The sequence below is a fragment of the Drosophila nasuta genome, unplaced genomic scaffold, assembly GCF_023558535.2.
Source record: "Drosophila nasuta strain 15112-1781.00 unplaced genomic scaffold, ASM2355853v1 ctg16_pilon, whole genome shotgun sequence".
NCBI classification, from domain to species: domain Eukaryota; kingdom Metazoa; phylum Arthropoda; class Insecta; order Diptera; family Drosophilidae; genus Drosophila; species Drosophila nasuta.
The window spans coordinates 170,880-188,524 of record NW_026869398.1 but is presented as its reverse complement, the minus strand read 5'-3'; the positions used below and the strand labels follow the sequence as shown (position 1 = coordinate 188,524).

General features: G+C 33.8%; 1 protein-coding gene and 1 long non-coding RNA gene across 2 annotated transcripts in view; one reads left to right on the top strand and one right to left on the bottom strand.

Moving 5' to 3' along the window:
- LOC132797640 (myosin-VIIa) overlaps positions 1-17,645 on the top strand; it is a 162,651-nt gene that overhangs the window by 47,212 nt on the left and 97,794 nt on the right. The window contains 3 exon segments of the mRNA XM_060809395.1: positions 7,616-7,858; positions 12,923-13,945; positions 14,625-14,737. Coding sequence (XP_060665378.1) covers positions 7,616-7,858; positions 12,923-13,945; positions 14,625-14,737 — 1,379 coding nt within the window.
- On the bottom strand, positions 14,899-15,517 carry LOC132797641 (uncharacterized). The gene is made up of 2 exons (XR_009633756.1): positions 15,317-15,517; positions 14,899-15,257 (listed from the first exon to the last, which is right to left on the bottom strand). It is a non-coding gene; the product is annotated as an uncharacterized LOC132797641 (long non-coding RNA).

Here is a 17,645-nt window from a genome sequence, read left to right as displayed (position 1 = left end):
ACACGACACTTGCACAAAATGTATGGGGAAAAAAGTGTATTACTTATCTTGACAACCAATTGCTTGCTGGGGTCGAGCGAAGGACCAAAATGTGTAGGGGGGATGTTTGCCGATAAAATAAAAACACTTCCAACTTTGATTTGTAGTAAGTTTGTATACTTTACACAGGTTTTATTAGACACTTGAAAATAACTTGTCATGTGCGCCAGAAGAATATTCGAACATATGATAAAAGCAGAAAAGCACTAAAAAGGGCAGGGTGACCATCTCCAGAGGAAACCAAGAACAGTGTGACTGCGCGTATGACACGGTCACACGCACAGTATACCAGCTTTGTCGCTATAGATAACTTACGATCGCGACCACACTGTCAGCTGGCCTGAGTGGTCACACTTGCAGTCATCTGGCATGAACATCTGGCATTAAATTTGTTGAAGTTGGGTAAAATATGTTTTTTAAAAATTAATTTATTCAATTTAATTACTGAAATGCTAAAATTTTATAAACAAAAATTGTTGAAATGACCTGAATGAAAACTATTAAAAATGTGGCATCTTCTTTTTTTGTGGGAAACAGCTGATTGCCGTTTCACTGATTTTTTTAAAGAAAGTTTCACAAGTCAGATGTTTCAGCACTAAGAAATAAAACGTTCCGATAGCAAACCGATGATAAACAAGTAAGAAAGCTACAGTCGAGTGTACTCGACTGTGAGATACCCGCTACCCAATTTGAATAAAATCAATATGTTTTGCGGTATTAATCTCAAAATATACCGAATATACTGCAAAAATATTAAAAATATGCCAAATGGTATATTTGGTATATCGATATAGTACCGCGTTCAAAATATACCATAGACAGCACAATATACCAGATTGTCAGCCAAAACAACTAAGACCCCTAGTAAGTAGGCGTTTTTGCCCATACAAAAGTATTTCTTTAATAACTCCGATGATTTTTTTCTGATCGCAACCAATCAAGAGTTCATAACCACTATAGTTATTATTGTATATACCAAAATTTGCAACTCTAGCTTTAAAATTACGCTTGTTAATCGATTTTTGATTTGCGGGGGCGGAAGTGGGCGTGGCAAAAATTTGAAACAAACTTGATCTGCGTGCAAACATAACAAATCCTGTCGAAACAAACAAGTAAGAAAATTACAGTCGAGTGTGCTCGACTGTGAGATACCCGCTACCCATTTTTAATAAAGGCAAAATAATGCGGTATCATTTTCAAAATATACCGAAATACTAAAAATATACCAAATGGAATGTTTGGTATATCGATATAGTACGCCATTCAAAATATACCATAGACGGCAGAATGTGCCAGATTGTCGGCCAAAGCAACTAAGACCCCTAGTAAGTAGGCGTTTTTGTCCATACAAAAGTATTTCTTTAACAACTTCCACAATTTTTATCTGATCGCAACCAAATTCAGGAATCATAACTACTAGAGTAATTATTGTATATACCAAAATTCGCAACTCTAGCTTTTAAATTAGGCTTGTTATTCGATTTTTTTGATTTTCGGGGGCGGAAGTGGGCGTGGCAAAAATTTGAAACAAACTTGCGTGCAAACATAACAAATGCTGTCGAAAAAATTATAGCTCTATCTCTTATAGTCTCTGATATCTAAATGTTCATACGGACAGACGGACATGGCTAGATCGTCTCGGCTGTTGACGCTGATCAAAAATATACATATATACTTTATAGGGTCGGAGATGCCTCCTTCTACCTGTTACATACATTTCCTGCCGGCACAAAGTTATAATACCCTTCTACCCTATGGGTAGCGGCTATAAAAACTGGAGTACCTAAAAAATTAAAATCTCGGTTTTGGTCACAAAACGAACACGAGAAGTGAATACCGGAGCATGCGTGATAAACTTTTACCTTACAACTGTTTCTCTCAAAAAAGGAAGCCCTTTTAACTTATTTAATTTTACACAACTTTAAATTAATGCAAAAAATATCCGATCTGATGTACAAGCAATTTTCATTTAGACAAGACAACCTTGTTCATGTTGAAAATGGAAGGAAACTAATGAAAATAAAAATAGCAGCATAGGTTTTTCGTTTTCAAAAACTCTCTAACATTGCTAGTTCAATGAAAATCAAAATGCATCTTTTTTTTTTTGTTAATATCCATATTTTGCAAAGACATTGCGTTTGTATGTGAAAGTGATATTCATTTTCCCCAAAACAATAATAAAATACGAAGTATCATAATACCGATGAGTTTCTGATAAGCGACTGATAGCTTCATTCCATTATAGACTATAATCTGGTCTAAAAAAAAAGTTTGTGATTTTTTCTGTGTGTTCTGTGTTTTATATTCAAATATTAAATCAAACAATAAAACTTGAATATGGAATTTAATCATCAAGGCTTGTAATGTTAATTATTAGAACTAAATTTGTAGTGCATGTAATACATATATGTTATTGTCTAATCGTACAATGTATTGTTAATATGTTTTTAGATCCCTGCTAACAAATGTATCTTTGTTTCTGTGGAGTATAATTTGTGTTATTAACTAAATTGTTAACAATAAAAAATTAGTTAACATTTTTGCACGATTTACGGCAATGTTGTCATTCAACGTTGCCTTTTTTTGGAGCAACAACAACCGCTAACACGCTGCTGTGATGCAGTTTGTTTTATAAAATGAATTAGGTGATGTTGAGCAAATCTTAATAAAATACAAGCTTAAGCAGTTTTTCAGACTGATTAACATAAATTGCCAAAATTCATCAGAAAAGCATTCGCACTGACTTGCATCCAGTGTTGCCAGAGTCGCATTTTTACCGTCAAAACTGGCTTTTTTCAAATGCCATTTGCTTGAAAAAATTGCAAACAGCGGGCAGCGGGAATTCTTGTTTTTTTTTTACTTAAATGCTTTTTTTTAGATATTTTTTTATTTGCCCAAAATTATGGAACAATATTTGATGTAGATGTTCTGTCGATGCCAACAACATTTTTAGTGACAAATCGATTGTATAGTGTTGTAAAGCAATCTCAAGGAACACGCAAATTCTTATCGTAGCGTCACTAAAGGCAAAAGTGAATTGATCTCAAGTTCAGTCTGTTTTGATTGTTTAAAAAAAAATGTCAAAAGACTTTAAACAAAAATATCGGGACGACACGGACGACAGTTAGTACAAATGTAGAATCACCGCAAATCTCTCTGATTTGCGCGCCCATGCTTTGACCAAAAAGCATAAAAGTGCTAGGGGCGGCTTTATGCAAACAAACCAAATAGCTTTTGTAACTTTGACGGTCAAGACGATGGAGCAAGAAGCAGTGCTATGTCTTTTTGTGGCCGATCATCCATTGTTGGCTCATTTGGATCATTTACGAAACCTAGTCGTTAAATACTTTAGACGACAGTGCTATTCGTTTTTCTACTCGTTGTTTTCTACTTAAAATGGAAATACATTTTATTCTAAATCATGCATTTGCAGTTATGGCTTGCGCAGACTTGACAAATGCTGCTATAGATATAAAATTCCTAATAAATTCCTAAAACTTATAGGAACTGGATAAACATATGACAATAAAAATGAGGAGAATGAGGATAGTTTTAATTAAATTCTCCAAATATTGTGAATATTAGAGCAGCTGCTGTACAAATTCTGTGCATATTTTTCAATATAACAGATTCCGTGCGGTCATCCTGTGCCTATCAGAAAAATATAGAGAATCCAATGAATTGAAAAATTTTTTCAGCTTTTTCCCCGCCAAAAACAGTTTTTTACTCAAAAAACGTTGGCAACACTGCTTGCATCCTCGTTAAAAATTGAGTTTCTTAAGATGATGTTACACGCGAAAAGCCTGGTCGTAAACGCTTGATGTTAGTATTTGAACTAGTCAATGGAACACAAAATGCGGTGCCACTGTTGTTGCATGCCGTTTTCAAAAATGTTTATATCATTTTAATTGCTACTTCATGCGAGTATAAAGTATGTTCAGAAAAATTTTAAGATTTATGTACGTAAACGTTTAGCTTATATGTTGAAACCAACTATCCAAAAAGTATTGGTACATGGGCACCAAATACCTCCGCAAAAAATTATACAAACGCGGTCGGCTTTTTCATACAAGGAAAAGCAGCCGCTTCAATATATATTACTGCTGTCTACTGTAAATCTTAAGGAATGACAAAGATTAAACTATAAAAAAAAGCCACCAACAGAAGTTATAGCTCTGTTGGAATCTCCTGATATAGAACTTTCAAGAACAGGGCATTTGTAGACAATAATGATAATTAGGTAGAAGAGGTCGAAGATAATGAGTTCGAATTTTTCTGGCTGGATTCCCTGGAGTTGGAGGAAGAGTTTTGGGAAGAATAAATTATTAACAACTTCAAGGTATGGAGTCACAAAACTTACTATTGGGCTCTAACTAATTTATTATTTAATTTTGCAGGGGCCCAAATCAATTTTAAAATGCGAATTTGCTAGAAATACATAAGTTAAATACATTTAGTGTACATTTATTAAATATGTTACATATAAATATTTTAAAACATAATTGTAAAAAAATCGAAAATATCCATATGGTAAAGTGGGCGGGAAGAAAGCCGTGGTCCAACTGAAAAAAAAAACAAATATATCACCAGCCCTTGCTATCGCTACTTCGTCTTTGTGTGCATGTTGGCGAACTAGTGTTTTGTCAGCTCGAGTCACAATTCTATAATCAATCCTATCTAAAAAAAAAAGAAACAACTCTTTGTGGTAATGAAATTATTCCTGTGGCTAGTGAAATTTTTACCTTCTCATATTCTTAATGATTGCACAACGTATTGTTCATAAAATAAATTTGCAGAAATTGATAATCGGCAATTACAACAATTACAATGATATTGAATCTATACATAAAATATAGAATAATAGCACCTTCGATCAAAAATACTTGGCATTATGATATTTGTAGCGGCAAAAGATGTATTAAGCACGGCATCCCTGATATTTTTGATCAGTGGCAATAGCTCGATCTCAGAGACTATAAGAAATACAGCTATAATTTTGTTCGTTCTTATTTTTACACGCAGATCAACTTCAAGATTAGCGCCAAAAAATCTTGTGGGCAAAACGATTTATTCAGATCAAAATATAACAAAACCCATCCAATAAATATTTCATTCATTGGAACGCCATCGTCAAAATCAACATTGTTATCGATAATGTTAGTTCCCATGCGGAAAGCTTGCGAATTATACGGAATCATCCATGCTTTGCTCATAGGCTGAATCTGGCGGTCCAAGATGGACTAATGTTTGAGAAAGATGAAAAAATGAAAGCTTTGTGCAAAGCAATTTAAAGAAAATTTGTGTACCTGTGCAAAAACCTCAATAAGGTGAAAAAGTTGATATTTAATGGTTGAGCGTATAATCACTGCAAATGATTCCAATGCAAATGTATTAATATCAACGACAAATGCACCTACATATCTGGTGCATCTTTTTCAAACAAGCTAAAAAATATCTGTTGGTATATTTGTAACAATTTATTAAATAATATCGATTGCAAATGAAGTCGACCGCAAAGTTGAAGCTCACACGGCAATAAAAACCAACGAAAGAAAATAATATATATAGCGCAATATTATAATCGATTTTAAAGTGTTTTTTGTTTATGAGAAACAGACAGTCACCAATATCACTAAAAAGACCATTTTTACATAATTTCTTTAACAAAGATAAACATCCAGAAAACAAAAGTCTAAATTAAAACTGCAGAAAACTATAAAGCTGTGTACAATTATTATAACGATATTAGCCACTTTGAAACGTATTAACTAAAAAATATCAAATGCAAGAAAGCAGACAGAGGCTTTAAAGGTAAGATCGTTATCAACATATTAAATCGGGAAAGATCTCAACAGCTCAACATAGAGTAATTACCCCCAGCAAGTTCTACATTTCAGCATTGAAGACCCCAATGATAACTAAGCTCAAAATATTTTACAACTCATCTATAAACAGTTGTTGACCAATTTGCTTAAACCGAATGTTTTTAGGCAATATGACATTGCAAAAATCATATACTTCCCAGAGACGTGGAAAAAGTCAATCATCATAATGGTACCAAAACTTAATACGAATCGCATAATTGACTCATCATATTGATTATTGTACTATCGTGTCTGTCAAAGTTTTTCATAAATATCTCGTCATCCACATCATTTTATATTTGAGGATTAATAACTGCTCGACTGTTAACAGTCTGTTAGTTACCCGCTACCCATTTTGAAAAAATGCAAAACATAGCCATTATTCTTAGAATATATTAAGCGAATACAAAAAGACTTAAAATATACCAATAGGTATATTTGGTATATCGACATAGTACTACATACAAAAAATATCATAGCGTGCAAAATATTTTAGAGAAGCCGTCTTCTGCCGGTAACAAATATTTCCTGCCGGCACAAAAACTCGCCAAAATTCGTTCATTCAATGAATAAACATTAACACACAGCCTAAACAGCTAATGTAACAAAATTACAAGAAGCTGCTTTTCAAAATTTGCAACTAATTATCGTTTCAAAATATGACGCTGCTTATTAGTTGAGGTTAAGTTGCTGCATATCGACAGTGTCCAGCTTAACCTGTTATCGGGAAATCTAATCGTATTGTCTCACTTAGAATTTTGTTAGATTTATATTTTGGTATGCAATTTGTCGCACATGAACTCTTGATCCTCTCTTGAGGTGTCGCGTGAATGAGTTTCTTTACAATATTTTATGAGTTATTTTTTATCGCTCGCCACAACGCAGTCTGATGAATTTTGGGATATTATCTTTTATTAGTGATTGTGGGGGTGGCGTCGAAAAATAATAAACTTTTTGAAGAAAGAACTTAACTTTTTAAAATTTTACTTTATTTGTTTATACTTGCCGCAAAAGCACTTGTCTTGAACTTAGAAAAACATGTGGGAATGAAAAAGCAATATAAGAGGGCCAGGTGAGGTATGATGCAATTATAGATAATTGTATGATTGTATCATGGTGAATAGCACGAGGAGAAGCTCGATCAGTATGACTGTGTGAGTCACAAGGTCACACGCACAATATACAAAATTTTCTCGCTATCGATAACCAATCGATATGTTGATTGGGACCACACAGTCAGTTGGTTAGTGCGGTCACTTCTGCCATTATAAATTAGATTTAATGTTCTATGAATAATCCCCAAATTCGAGATCATTTTAACTGAGCTGCTGCTGTTATAATTTGGTGTTCATATTGAGCAAATATTGTTGACCCAATTAATTGATGATCAGCGTTACCAGCTGACACAAAATTTAAGAAAAACATCTACTTTAGTGGGTGATTACTCTTTTTGACTGACATAAAAATTTTTTAATAGTTTTTAAGTATTTCAGGGGTAGGTAACACGCGCAATTATAATATACAGTCATGCAAACAGTTCCTATGTGGTGGACTATTGAAAGCGGTGTCTTATATATTAGTATACTTAATCTGGTTTATTAAATTTTATTAACTAAACGGAAATCTTTAGAATGTTTTCTGAAATGCAGTACCTTTTACCTGTTATCATTACATGTTATTAAAACGCATTCTCTTTTTTTAAATATTCTTAGGCCATAGAAAATCGACACGCGATGGCTAAAGCTTTGTACTCAAAAACATTTACTTGGCTGGTTTATAAAATTAATAGCTGCACCAACCCAGGACAATATGGCAATACGTTTCTTGGAGTTCTTGATATATTTGGCTTCGAAAATTTTACAAAGAACTCGTTTGAACAACTTTGTATAAATTATACTAATGAAAAATTACACAAGTTTTTCAATCATTACGTTTTTGCATTGGAGCAATCTATCGTAAGTACATAAACTTCCTACTTGTTATCTTTTAAACTTTCAATTTAAAAATTAAGTGAAGACGAGTTAACAACACGTCCTCGGGTTTGCAAAACCGAACATGTGACTAACTATTTTATCATTACACACTTCCAAGGCTTTTTACACAACTTTGTGACGCTATGTACCAATGCACTATGTTGAATTTGACCCGTTTTCGTGGCCAAAACTCATTTTTCGCAAGTATTCAAAATTCCGTTTTTTTTTAATGTTACCATGTTAAGAAATGATCAAATCGCGATATTGTATACCTAAAATGTTAACTTAACAGTTTAATGTTAAAATAACAGTTGTTAAAGTTAGCTGTTGTAAGCGGACACCACGTGCAGTGTTAAATGTTAAATTTGCGGTGCAATTTCTAATTGGCATATCTTCCACAAAAAATCATTAAATAATAAAATTCAAAAGGAATATTACTTCTTCAAGTTATTACTATGTGTTGATACTAATATGTTGCGTGTTTTGTTCGCATTTTTCTAACAATTTGTATATTTAGTAAGTGTTCTTCCCTTGTCACTTTTCGAAAGAAAGTTGAACTTTCCAAAAGGTTTTAACTAGAATGTTCAAATTTGTTCAGTGAGTGTCCCCATATACATGTTGTAGATCTGTCAATTCTGAATTCATAATATGTAAGCTCATTATGCGTTTTTTGCGGTTTTTTGCGTAATTTGAATTATTAGTGAGCAACATTTTGATCAGAATTGCAGAACTGCTAGAAGTGTGGCGTAAGCAAGAAGCTTTTGCGAGAAACAAAATGCCATATATGTACACTGTCATAACTTGTTGATCTTGCTGTCCTATTAAGATTACTTGCGTTAAACCCTGAAAAAACCGTCACTTTTCGTAAAATGATAAACAAGCCCTTGGTCAAGCCTTTGCGATTTTTTTTTTCTTGAATAATTTCCATATTTTTTATCCGATCTGGACCAAATTTGCAGGACGCATTTGAAATAGGACATTCATCCTGAGTTCCAAAATTGGGGTCGCTAACTTAAAAATTGCTTTAGATATTCGCTTTTTTTCGATTTCTGTGGGCGTTGACACGCCCACTTTTTTAAAATACCTTTCTACAGTAATAACCTTCATTATACAAGAAACCTGCATTCAAAAATCTTGTTAATTTCAAAAATTTTAATTTTGGCCACAAAAACGGGTCAAATTCAACATAGTGCAATGTGCTACAAACTACTCTTAGTTCCACCGTTCACAATAAAATGACACAATTGCTACTTGAACCTAGCGTTGTTTTCACCGCCGTCAAGATCACCAACTAGTAGCTCTGACATGACTTCATTCTTTGATAGTCTTCGCAAGCGCTCATGCGGGTATTTGCATGTTCGTTTCTTATTTACCTTAACAAATAATAGCCACCATTAGCTACTCAAGCACGACAAATGGTTACTTGAACTTAGGATCCAATTTCGTATGATGCCGTTCTTCAGCATTCGACACGATTACCAATCTTATGTTTCACGACTTGAACCTTTTGCTCATGAACACTTTCCTTATTATATTGACCACTCTTAAAAACATTCCCAGTGACCTTGCTTCTGTACCTATCAATAGCACTAGTGCTCTGATATTTACACGATATTTTATACTGAATCAAATGACTGCATATACGCCCACTACTTATGTACTCGTGGGATCAATTTCATGCGATTCGCTTTTAGGGAGTTACAATTTTATGCGAGTTTATGCGTTTTTTAAAAGTGTTCCAAATAGAACAAGTAAGAAAGTTACAGTCGAGTGTGCTCGACTGCGAGATATCCGATTTCCATTTTGAACAAAAGCAATATATTTCGATAATATTCTAAAAAAAAATACCAAAATAATGTATCACACGTCAAATTATATATTTGGTTATTGATGTGCAAAATATACCAGATTGTCAGCCAATGCATAAAATACCCCGAGAAAATAGGTCTTTTTGCCCATATAAAAGTATTGCTTTAATAACTTCGACAATTTTTATCTGATCGCAACCAAAAAGACTATTGTATATACTAAAATTCACGACTCTAGATTTAAAATTACGCTTGGTATTCGATTTTTGTCGATTTGCGGGGCGGAAGTGGGCGTGTTAAAAATGCGTGCAAACATAACAAATGCTGTTAAAAAAAAATTGTAGTCTCTGAGATCTACGGACAGACGGACATGGCTATCACCTAACTGGGCTAACTTTGCAAATTTTTTCAGTACTCTTTCTTATTCCTTTATTAATGTTTTTTTAAGGGCTGTAGCGAATTCTGAAACGTAAGAGCATATTAAACTTTATAGTATTATCTCTACAAGTGTCCGTAATATTCAAGTCTTTCCGATTTTTATGGGCAGTAGGGTTGTTGCCATGCACACTTTTCTATTATTATTATTATTGGGTTTGGTTTACTCGTAAAATGTATTAAATAAAATAAAATGTGCCATTGTGCACCGGTGAGATAATCTTCAATGTTTCTAATTCGTATGAGTAATATTTTGATTCTAAAGTCGTTGTGCATTTGCGAAAATATCCTACTACTCCATCGGCGCCGCATCTGAATGCAATTCAAATTCAATAATACTATTTATTATTCGACAAATTTGCTCGTGCTCCCTTTCAAACAATCTTGTTTAGTTTTAATTTAAAACTTTTAAAGTGATTTGATTTAATGATTTCATTTGATCGGAAAAACCTGGAACAAACTGTCTACAATATGGTGCAATCCCTATAATTTGTCTTAATTGTGTTACTGTATTAGGCTTTGATAAAACAGACAAGGCTTGTATTCTTCGAAGATTTGGTTTTATTTCTCCTTCTTCTATATAAAACCCTAGTCCCTGTGCGCACACTTTTTGATTATATATGAAACAATCAATTGTCAAATGCTTCCTTCTTTGTATTCACAACAATTAACACATCACGAATGTAGACTACTGCATAAGAATTTACTAAGTCGCCCAAAGCACAAACAATTGCACGCTGAAAGATCGTTTTTATACCCGTTACCCATAGGGTAGAAGGGTATTATAACTTTGTGCCGACAAGAAACGTATGTAACAGGTAGAAGAAGGCATCTATGACCCTATAAAGTATATATATTCTTGATCAGCGTCAACAGCCGAGGCGATCTAGCCATGTCCGTCTGTCCGTCTGTGTGTCTGTCCGTATGAACACCTAGATCTCAGAGACTATAAGAGATAGAGCTATAATTTTTTCGACAGCATTTGTTATGTTTGCACGCAGATCAAGTTTGTTTCAAATTTTTGCCACGCCCACTTCCGCCCCCGCAAATGAAAAAATCGAATAACAAGCGTAATTTTAAAGCTAGAGGTCCAAATTTTGGTATATACAGTAATAACTGTAGTAGTTATGATTCCGGAATTTGGTTGCGATCAGATAATAATTGTCGATGTTATTATAGAAATACTTTTGTATGGGCAAAAACGCCTACTTACTAGGGGTCTTAGTTGCTTTGGCTGACAATCTGGTATATTGTGCCGTCTATTGTATATTTTGAATGCAATACTATATAGATATACCACATATACCATTTGGTATATTTTTAGTATTTTTGTAGCATATTTGGTATATTTTGTATCTCACAGTCGAGTACACTCGACTGTAACTTTCTTACTTGTTTTAATCCAAATGGAAAAAACTCAGAATACTTTTTCAATACATATATTTTTCAATTCATGTTTATCTGCATTGCTCAGGTGATTATCATTATCAATAAAATGTTCCACCTTACTTGCGCTGGTGCTTAGTAGATAATATTTGCAAAGTATTTTTCACTGAGCTTGACTTCAATCCTCTTAGCAATACAAAATTATCATATCTCTCACCAGCAATCTTATTGCTTAAATTATTTTTTATAAGAGAGCACTCTGCATCCGAATTGAAGAAAAATGGAAAGAGCTCACCGAACTGATTCAGGACGACTTTGGGTTTTAATACTACATACATGCCGCAAAGCAGTATGCTTGGGCTTCTGTTATACTCTCTTTACACAGCAGATATACCTACTCCCAATGAATGGAATGGAATCTCCCTCAAAGGCATTAATTATAACATATATGCAGACGACGTGGCTGTTCTGTACAACTCTAAGAACCATGTAGAAGCCACTAAGTATAGGGATACCTTTTCACTCTGGCTGATTGGTCCAGGAGATGGAATTTGAAACGCTGATACCAACTACGCCCCTATCCAGCTGGAAGGAGTTACTTTAGAACAGCCGAAGGTTGCCAAATACAGCGATAGACTGATGGATATCAGATCCGACTCGCAAGGCGTCTATTACCTGCCTGTCGATTTGCGAAGTAGTTACATCACCATATTCCTTGTACGGGTTTGGCTTTGGCTTTTATTCAAATTTTCTTCCATGTGATGATAAGGTTTATTTTCTGTTGTACTGTTTCTTCACTTTTGATTTTGGTTGGTCTTGCTCTTGTGGCCCCACTTCTGATGTAGGAGCCTAGTTGTTGAATATTTTCCTTAACTAATGGCGCAGCAAGTTGCGATGTCAATCCTTTTATGCAGTCCCAGAAACTTCCAGACTCTCAATTTATATATTTTTAGTTATATATTTTTATATACTCATCACTGATAGATTATAAAGTTGTAATACCTATGGGTACAAAAATGTTTTTGCTATGCAATAGGTACAAAAATTCTTTTGTATGGTAAGATCGCCTTCTTTAATCGGTTTTCGTTGTTTTACCTGACAATCTGGTATATATTGTATTCTCTGGTATATTTTCAATGTAGTAGAATATCAATATACCAAATATTACCTTTTTAAGTACACAGTTTTATTGAAAAAGGATAGTGGGTAACTCAGACTCGACTGTAGATTAGTCGAGTCTGCTATACTGTACCTGTTTTTTTTAAACAGTAAAATACAACCAAACCCTAAATATTTTAAAGTAAACATTATCATATAAATATGTGTAATTGAAGAACATCCTATAAGTATTTTCTATATTACAAATGTATAGGCAAAATAACTAAACTCACCAAACTATTCTTATTTCATTATATAGTATAATCAAGAAGAAATAAATTATACTCACGTGGAATTCACTGACAACTCTTTGTGCTTAGAATTAATTGAAAAACCTCCTAGATGTGTATTTAAACTTCTGACTGAACAATGCCATATGCCCAAAGGATCTGATGCAGCTTATTTAACTAATTTACATACTGAATTTGAATACAACCCAATGTACATCAAAGGTACGGATCGACGACATTGGGAAACTGAATTCGGTATAAAGCATTACGCAGGAAAAGTAATTTATATTGTTGACGGTTTTGTGGATAAAAACCGGGATGTACACCAGGACGTCTTATTTGACTTTATGAGTCGTAGTAAACATTCATTTCTTTGCGAACTTTCTAAACACCAGGACTCTGCTTGTTCTATATGGATGCATAATGGTACAACTAGTCAAAGGGGGACGGGTAAAACGAAATCGACGGTTAGTGATAATTTCCGTCAACAACTACAATGCTTAATTGATGTACTCCACAATACAAAGCTTTGGTATGTGAGATGTATTAAGCCAAATACTCTTAAGAAACCCAACGATTACAATGACTCTTTGGTACTTGATCAACTTCAATATCTAGGAATATTAGATATAATTCGAATTAGAAAAGAAGGTTTTCCTATTCACTTGAATTTCGAAGATTTTATATTAAAATATAAATGTCTTATAAAAAAAAGGTCATGTTCGTTTACCCGCTCTGATATTACGTTAGTATTAAAAGAGTTAAAAGTCGTAGAAACGGAATGGCAAATTGGAAAATCAAAATTATTTTTACGAAACGCGGCATACGAACCGCTGGAGGAAGCCAGGAAACATAAGATTTGTGCTAGCTCTATTATAATTCAAAAAAACTGGAGATGCTATTCATGCTCTAAAAACTATATACGAATGAGAAGAGCCATTCTTATTATACAGCATGCATGTAGAGGATGGAAATTACGGATTGATTTTTTAAGAAAACGTCGAAGCGTAATAGTTATACAAAGTCGATTACGAGGAGTTTTTGCAAGAGAGGTAAGTAAAGCATAATATATTCGAATTAATGCCAGAATAATGGTCAGAAAGACATACTCGACATCTCTATATTCACAGAAAATGTATGTAACTTGTAAAAAAAAGTGTCTTCTGCCCAGCAAAAGGATATTATAACTCTGTCTGTCTGTCTGTTTATGGAGCTCAGTACAAGTTACGGTATTTGAATTAAAATGTGATTAGGAAATAGTTTTAGTGGTTGTAAACGGTTGCAGTAGCTGTAAATACCAGATGTGCCCTGCAGTGGTCCAATGTAATCCTTGGAGATAGTTGATTGATATCCGGTATCGTTCATTTGCATTATTTATGCTCAGCTATACAATGATTTTTGTCACTTTATATTACAAATTTTGTAGTTTTTATTTAAGGGTATCAGTTTTTTTTTTCTCTTGAGGCATTTTACTTCATATGTGATATACTGCATACAATGTTTAATTAACTCTAACGATAGCACTCTGGATTACAATGTCATCAGCATTAAATAGGAGGTTATCAATATATGTTGATCCGATCATGATCTCTTCTAGTCAATACAGCCCGAACAACAGCATATAATATGTAATCTTATTTTTTACCAATGTATATCTTGATAAAAGTGTCTTCGATAAAAAAAAATAAAAGAAAACAACTAGCAGCAATATTCTAAAATTATATTTTCTAGGTCGCCACTGCTTTGCGTGAAATGCGGCGAGTTGATGAAGAAATGAAAAAGCGCGAAAAAGTCATAAATGACAATCCAACTTCTCATTGTACTGATATTGAAGATTGCGAAAGGTAAGTAGTTATTTTTATATATTGCTTTTAGTGCACAGTGAATTGCGGCAAGAAGCTTCTTCATCACGTTGCTCGCTCACATTTACGATAGTTAAGTTTATTTTTATACACGCTACCCTTAGGGGGAGAAGGGTATTAAAAGTTTCTGCCGGCAGGTAATCTATGTGACAATCAGAATGAGGCATCTCTAACCCCATAAGTAATATATATTCTTGATTAAAATTAATACCGCAATAATTTGCAAATGCAAATAATTTTTCAAAATGGGTAACGGGTATACCATAGTCTAGCACACTCGACCGTATCTTTCTGACTTGTTGTATACCATCTTACTATGGGGCAGAAGATATTAGAACATTCTAACATCAGGAAATGTATTTAATTGTATAGAATTGTAAAACGCCTTCTTCGATTCAGCTTTCATCGTCTCGAAGCGCGATCCCCGGAGTGGTTTCTTGACATTTAGGATTAGACAGAAGTTACAGTTAAGATGGTTGCCGAAGGATATGCATTTTGGTACCTTTCAAAGTGGTATTAGATAAGATCTGATAGTCCAATTATATCAGTAAGGTTTCTTACAGTCAACCGACGATTTTTGAACACAAATTCCTTCGATGGTAACGCTAAATGTTATCAGCACGTTTCGAACTTTTTTTTAAGTCTTTGCGACATGATAGATTCACCAAAGGCCTTCTGCGACATCCACGTTTCCGCAGCCGAAATTTTATACTTAGTTGATTTGGTTGACAATCTGGAAAATTTTGAAATATGAAAAATGGCCTTCGTCATATTTTTCTATTTTTATACCCAGAAAGGTTTTATAACTTTGTGTCCGCAGGAAATGTATGTACATAAACAGCCGAGACGATATAGACATGCCTGTCTGTCCGTCCGTATAAACACCTATCTTAGAGACTATGAGAGATATACATATATTTATACTCACTACCCATAGGGTAGAAGGGTATTATAACTTTGGGCCGACAGGAAAGGAATATAACCGGCAGAAGGACCTATCTTCGACTCTATGTTGTATAAATTCTTGATCTGCATGAACACTTAGGTTTCAGAGACTATAAGAGATACAGATCTAATTCGTTTTCGACATAACTTGTTATCTTTACACGCAGATCAAGTTTGATTCCAATTTTTGCCACGACCACTTTATTATTTATTTATTTATTATTATTTAGCGAGTCTCGTTGTGTCTTGTGTTTGTTCTGTTTTACTGACTCACACTTGAGATCAATCATGCTTCGCCTTTACAAATTTAAAATCTCAGTTTTTTAGGTTTTTTGTTTATTTAATCAATTCTTAGCACTAAAACGTGACGACATTTAGGGAACATAGAGTTTCGATAAAAACTCTTTCTTTTGGCTACCAATTTTATCCCTTTATGGCACTCGTTATTTTGCCGTCGGCAACACAATATCACAATATAATTTAAATAATAAAACGAATAACATTACATTATTTAATGTTGCGTAAAATATATTTTTTATTAATTAATCTGTCACATTTAATTACCTTAATTCCAAAAGTATAGAAAAAGGTAGTTGAAATCACCGGAATAAATCAATTAAATAGGTGATTGATTGCCGTCCCACTGTTTTATACCCATAGGGCAGAAGGGTATTATAACTTTGTGCCGGCAGGAAATGTATGTAACAGGTAGAAGGAGGCATCTCCGACCCAATAAAGTATATATATTCTTGATCTGCGTCAACAGCCGAGACGATCTAGCAATGTCCGTCTGTCCGTCCGTCCGTATAAAACACTGGATCTCAGAGACTATAAGAGATAGAGCTATAATTTGTTTCGACAGGATTTGTTATGTTTGCACGCAGATAAAATTTGTTTAAAATTTTTGCCACGCCCCCTTTAAAGCTAGAGCTGGTATATACAATAACTACTACAGTAATTGTGATTCCTGAAAATTTTATTGCGATCAGATAAAAATTGTGGAAGTTATTAAAGAAATACTTTTGTATGGGCAAAAAATACTGCAATATTTTGCTTTTATTCAAAATGGGTAGCGGGTATCTCACAGTCGGGCACACTCGACTGTAACTTTCTGACTTGTTTTTTTTTTTTAAATGTAGGTTTTAAAACTTTATTTGTGAAAAAGAGAAAAAGTAAATATATATATATAATTATGTTTTTCGCGTTACACGAAAAGTAAATAAACACTAAAACAAACGATTTTATTTTAGTATTCTTTTAGACTAACTTTATTAGGATTGCATGAAAGCGGGCTATACGCGTCTTGTCTGAGAAAAGTGTCTTTAAAAACTAACTTTACAATATGTTGAGTTTGAACAAGAAACTTCTTATTGCGACTTTGTGATAATAATATGATCGGTTCGTAGTCAAGTGAAATTGTTGCAGCACGTCAGTGCTGATCTGTTATCAAATTGTGAATGTTCTTTTATTCAAATAATTCGGTTTGCTTAGCCTAAGTACATAATAGTGGAATGCCACTGCGCTGCCGTTGACAGCGGCAGAAGAGCAGCTGCATATATACTATATCTTATATACTATGTTCGGGAGAAAGAGTCTTATGGGCATATATGTATATTGCTAGCGGTCAGTGTGTGAATGCTGCCTTAGCTTGAATGCTGTCTTAGCGTTCAACAGAAGTGGGTGATCGTATTTAACGTCCACTTGAGTTTGCTTATTTATGCAATACTGCTTAGTGTTTCTGTTTAGTTATTGGTACAGTGTACCCTTGATATATGCACATACTACAACTTAGAGCTAACATAACATACATATGTGTAATGTTTTGTGTATGTGTTAGTGTTTTAATGCTGAGTCCTCAAATTGCAATGGAAAATTTTAATTTAATTGCAGAAGAATCTTTTGGAAAATAGGGGAAAAATTGAGAATGTGTCACGTAAACCATTTT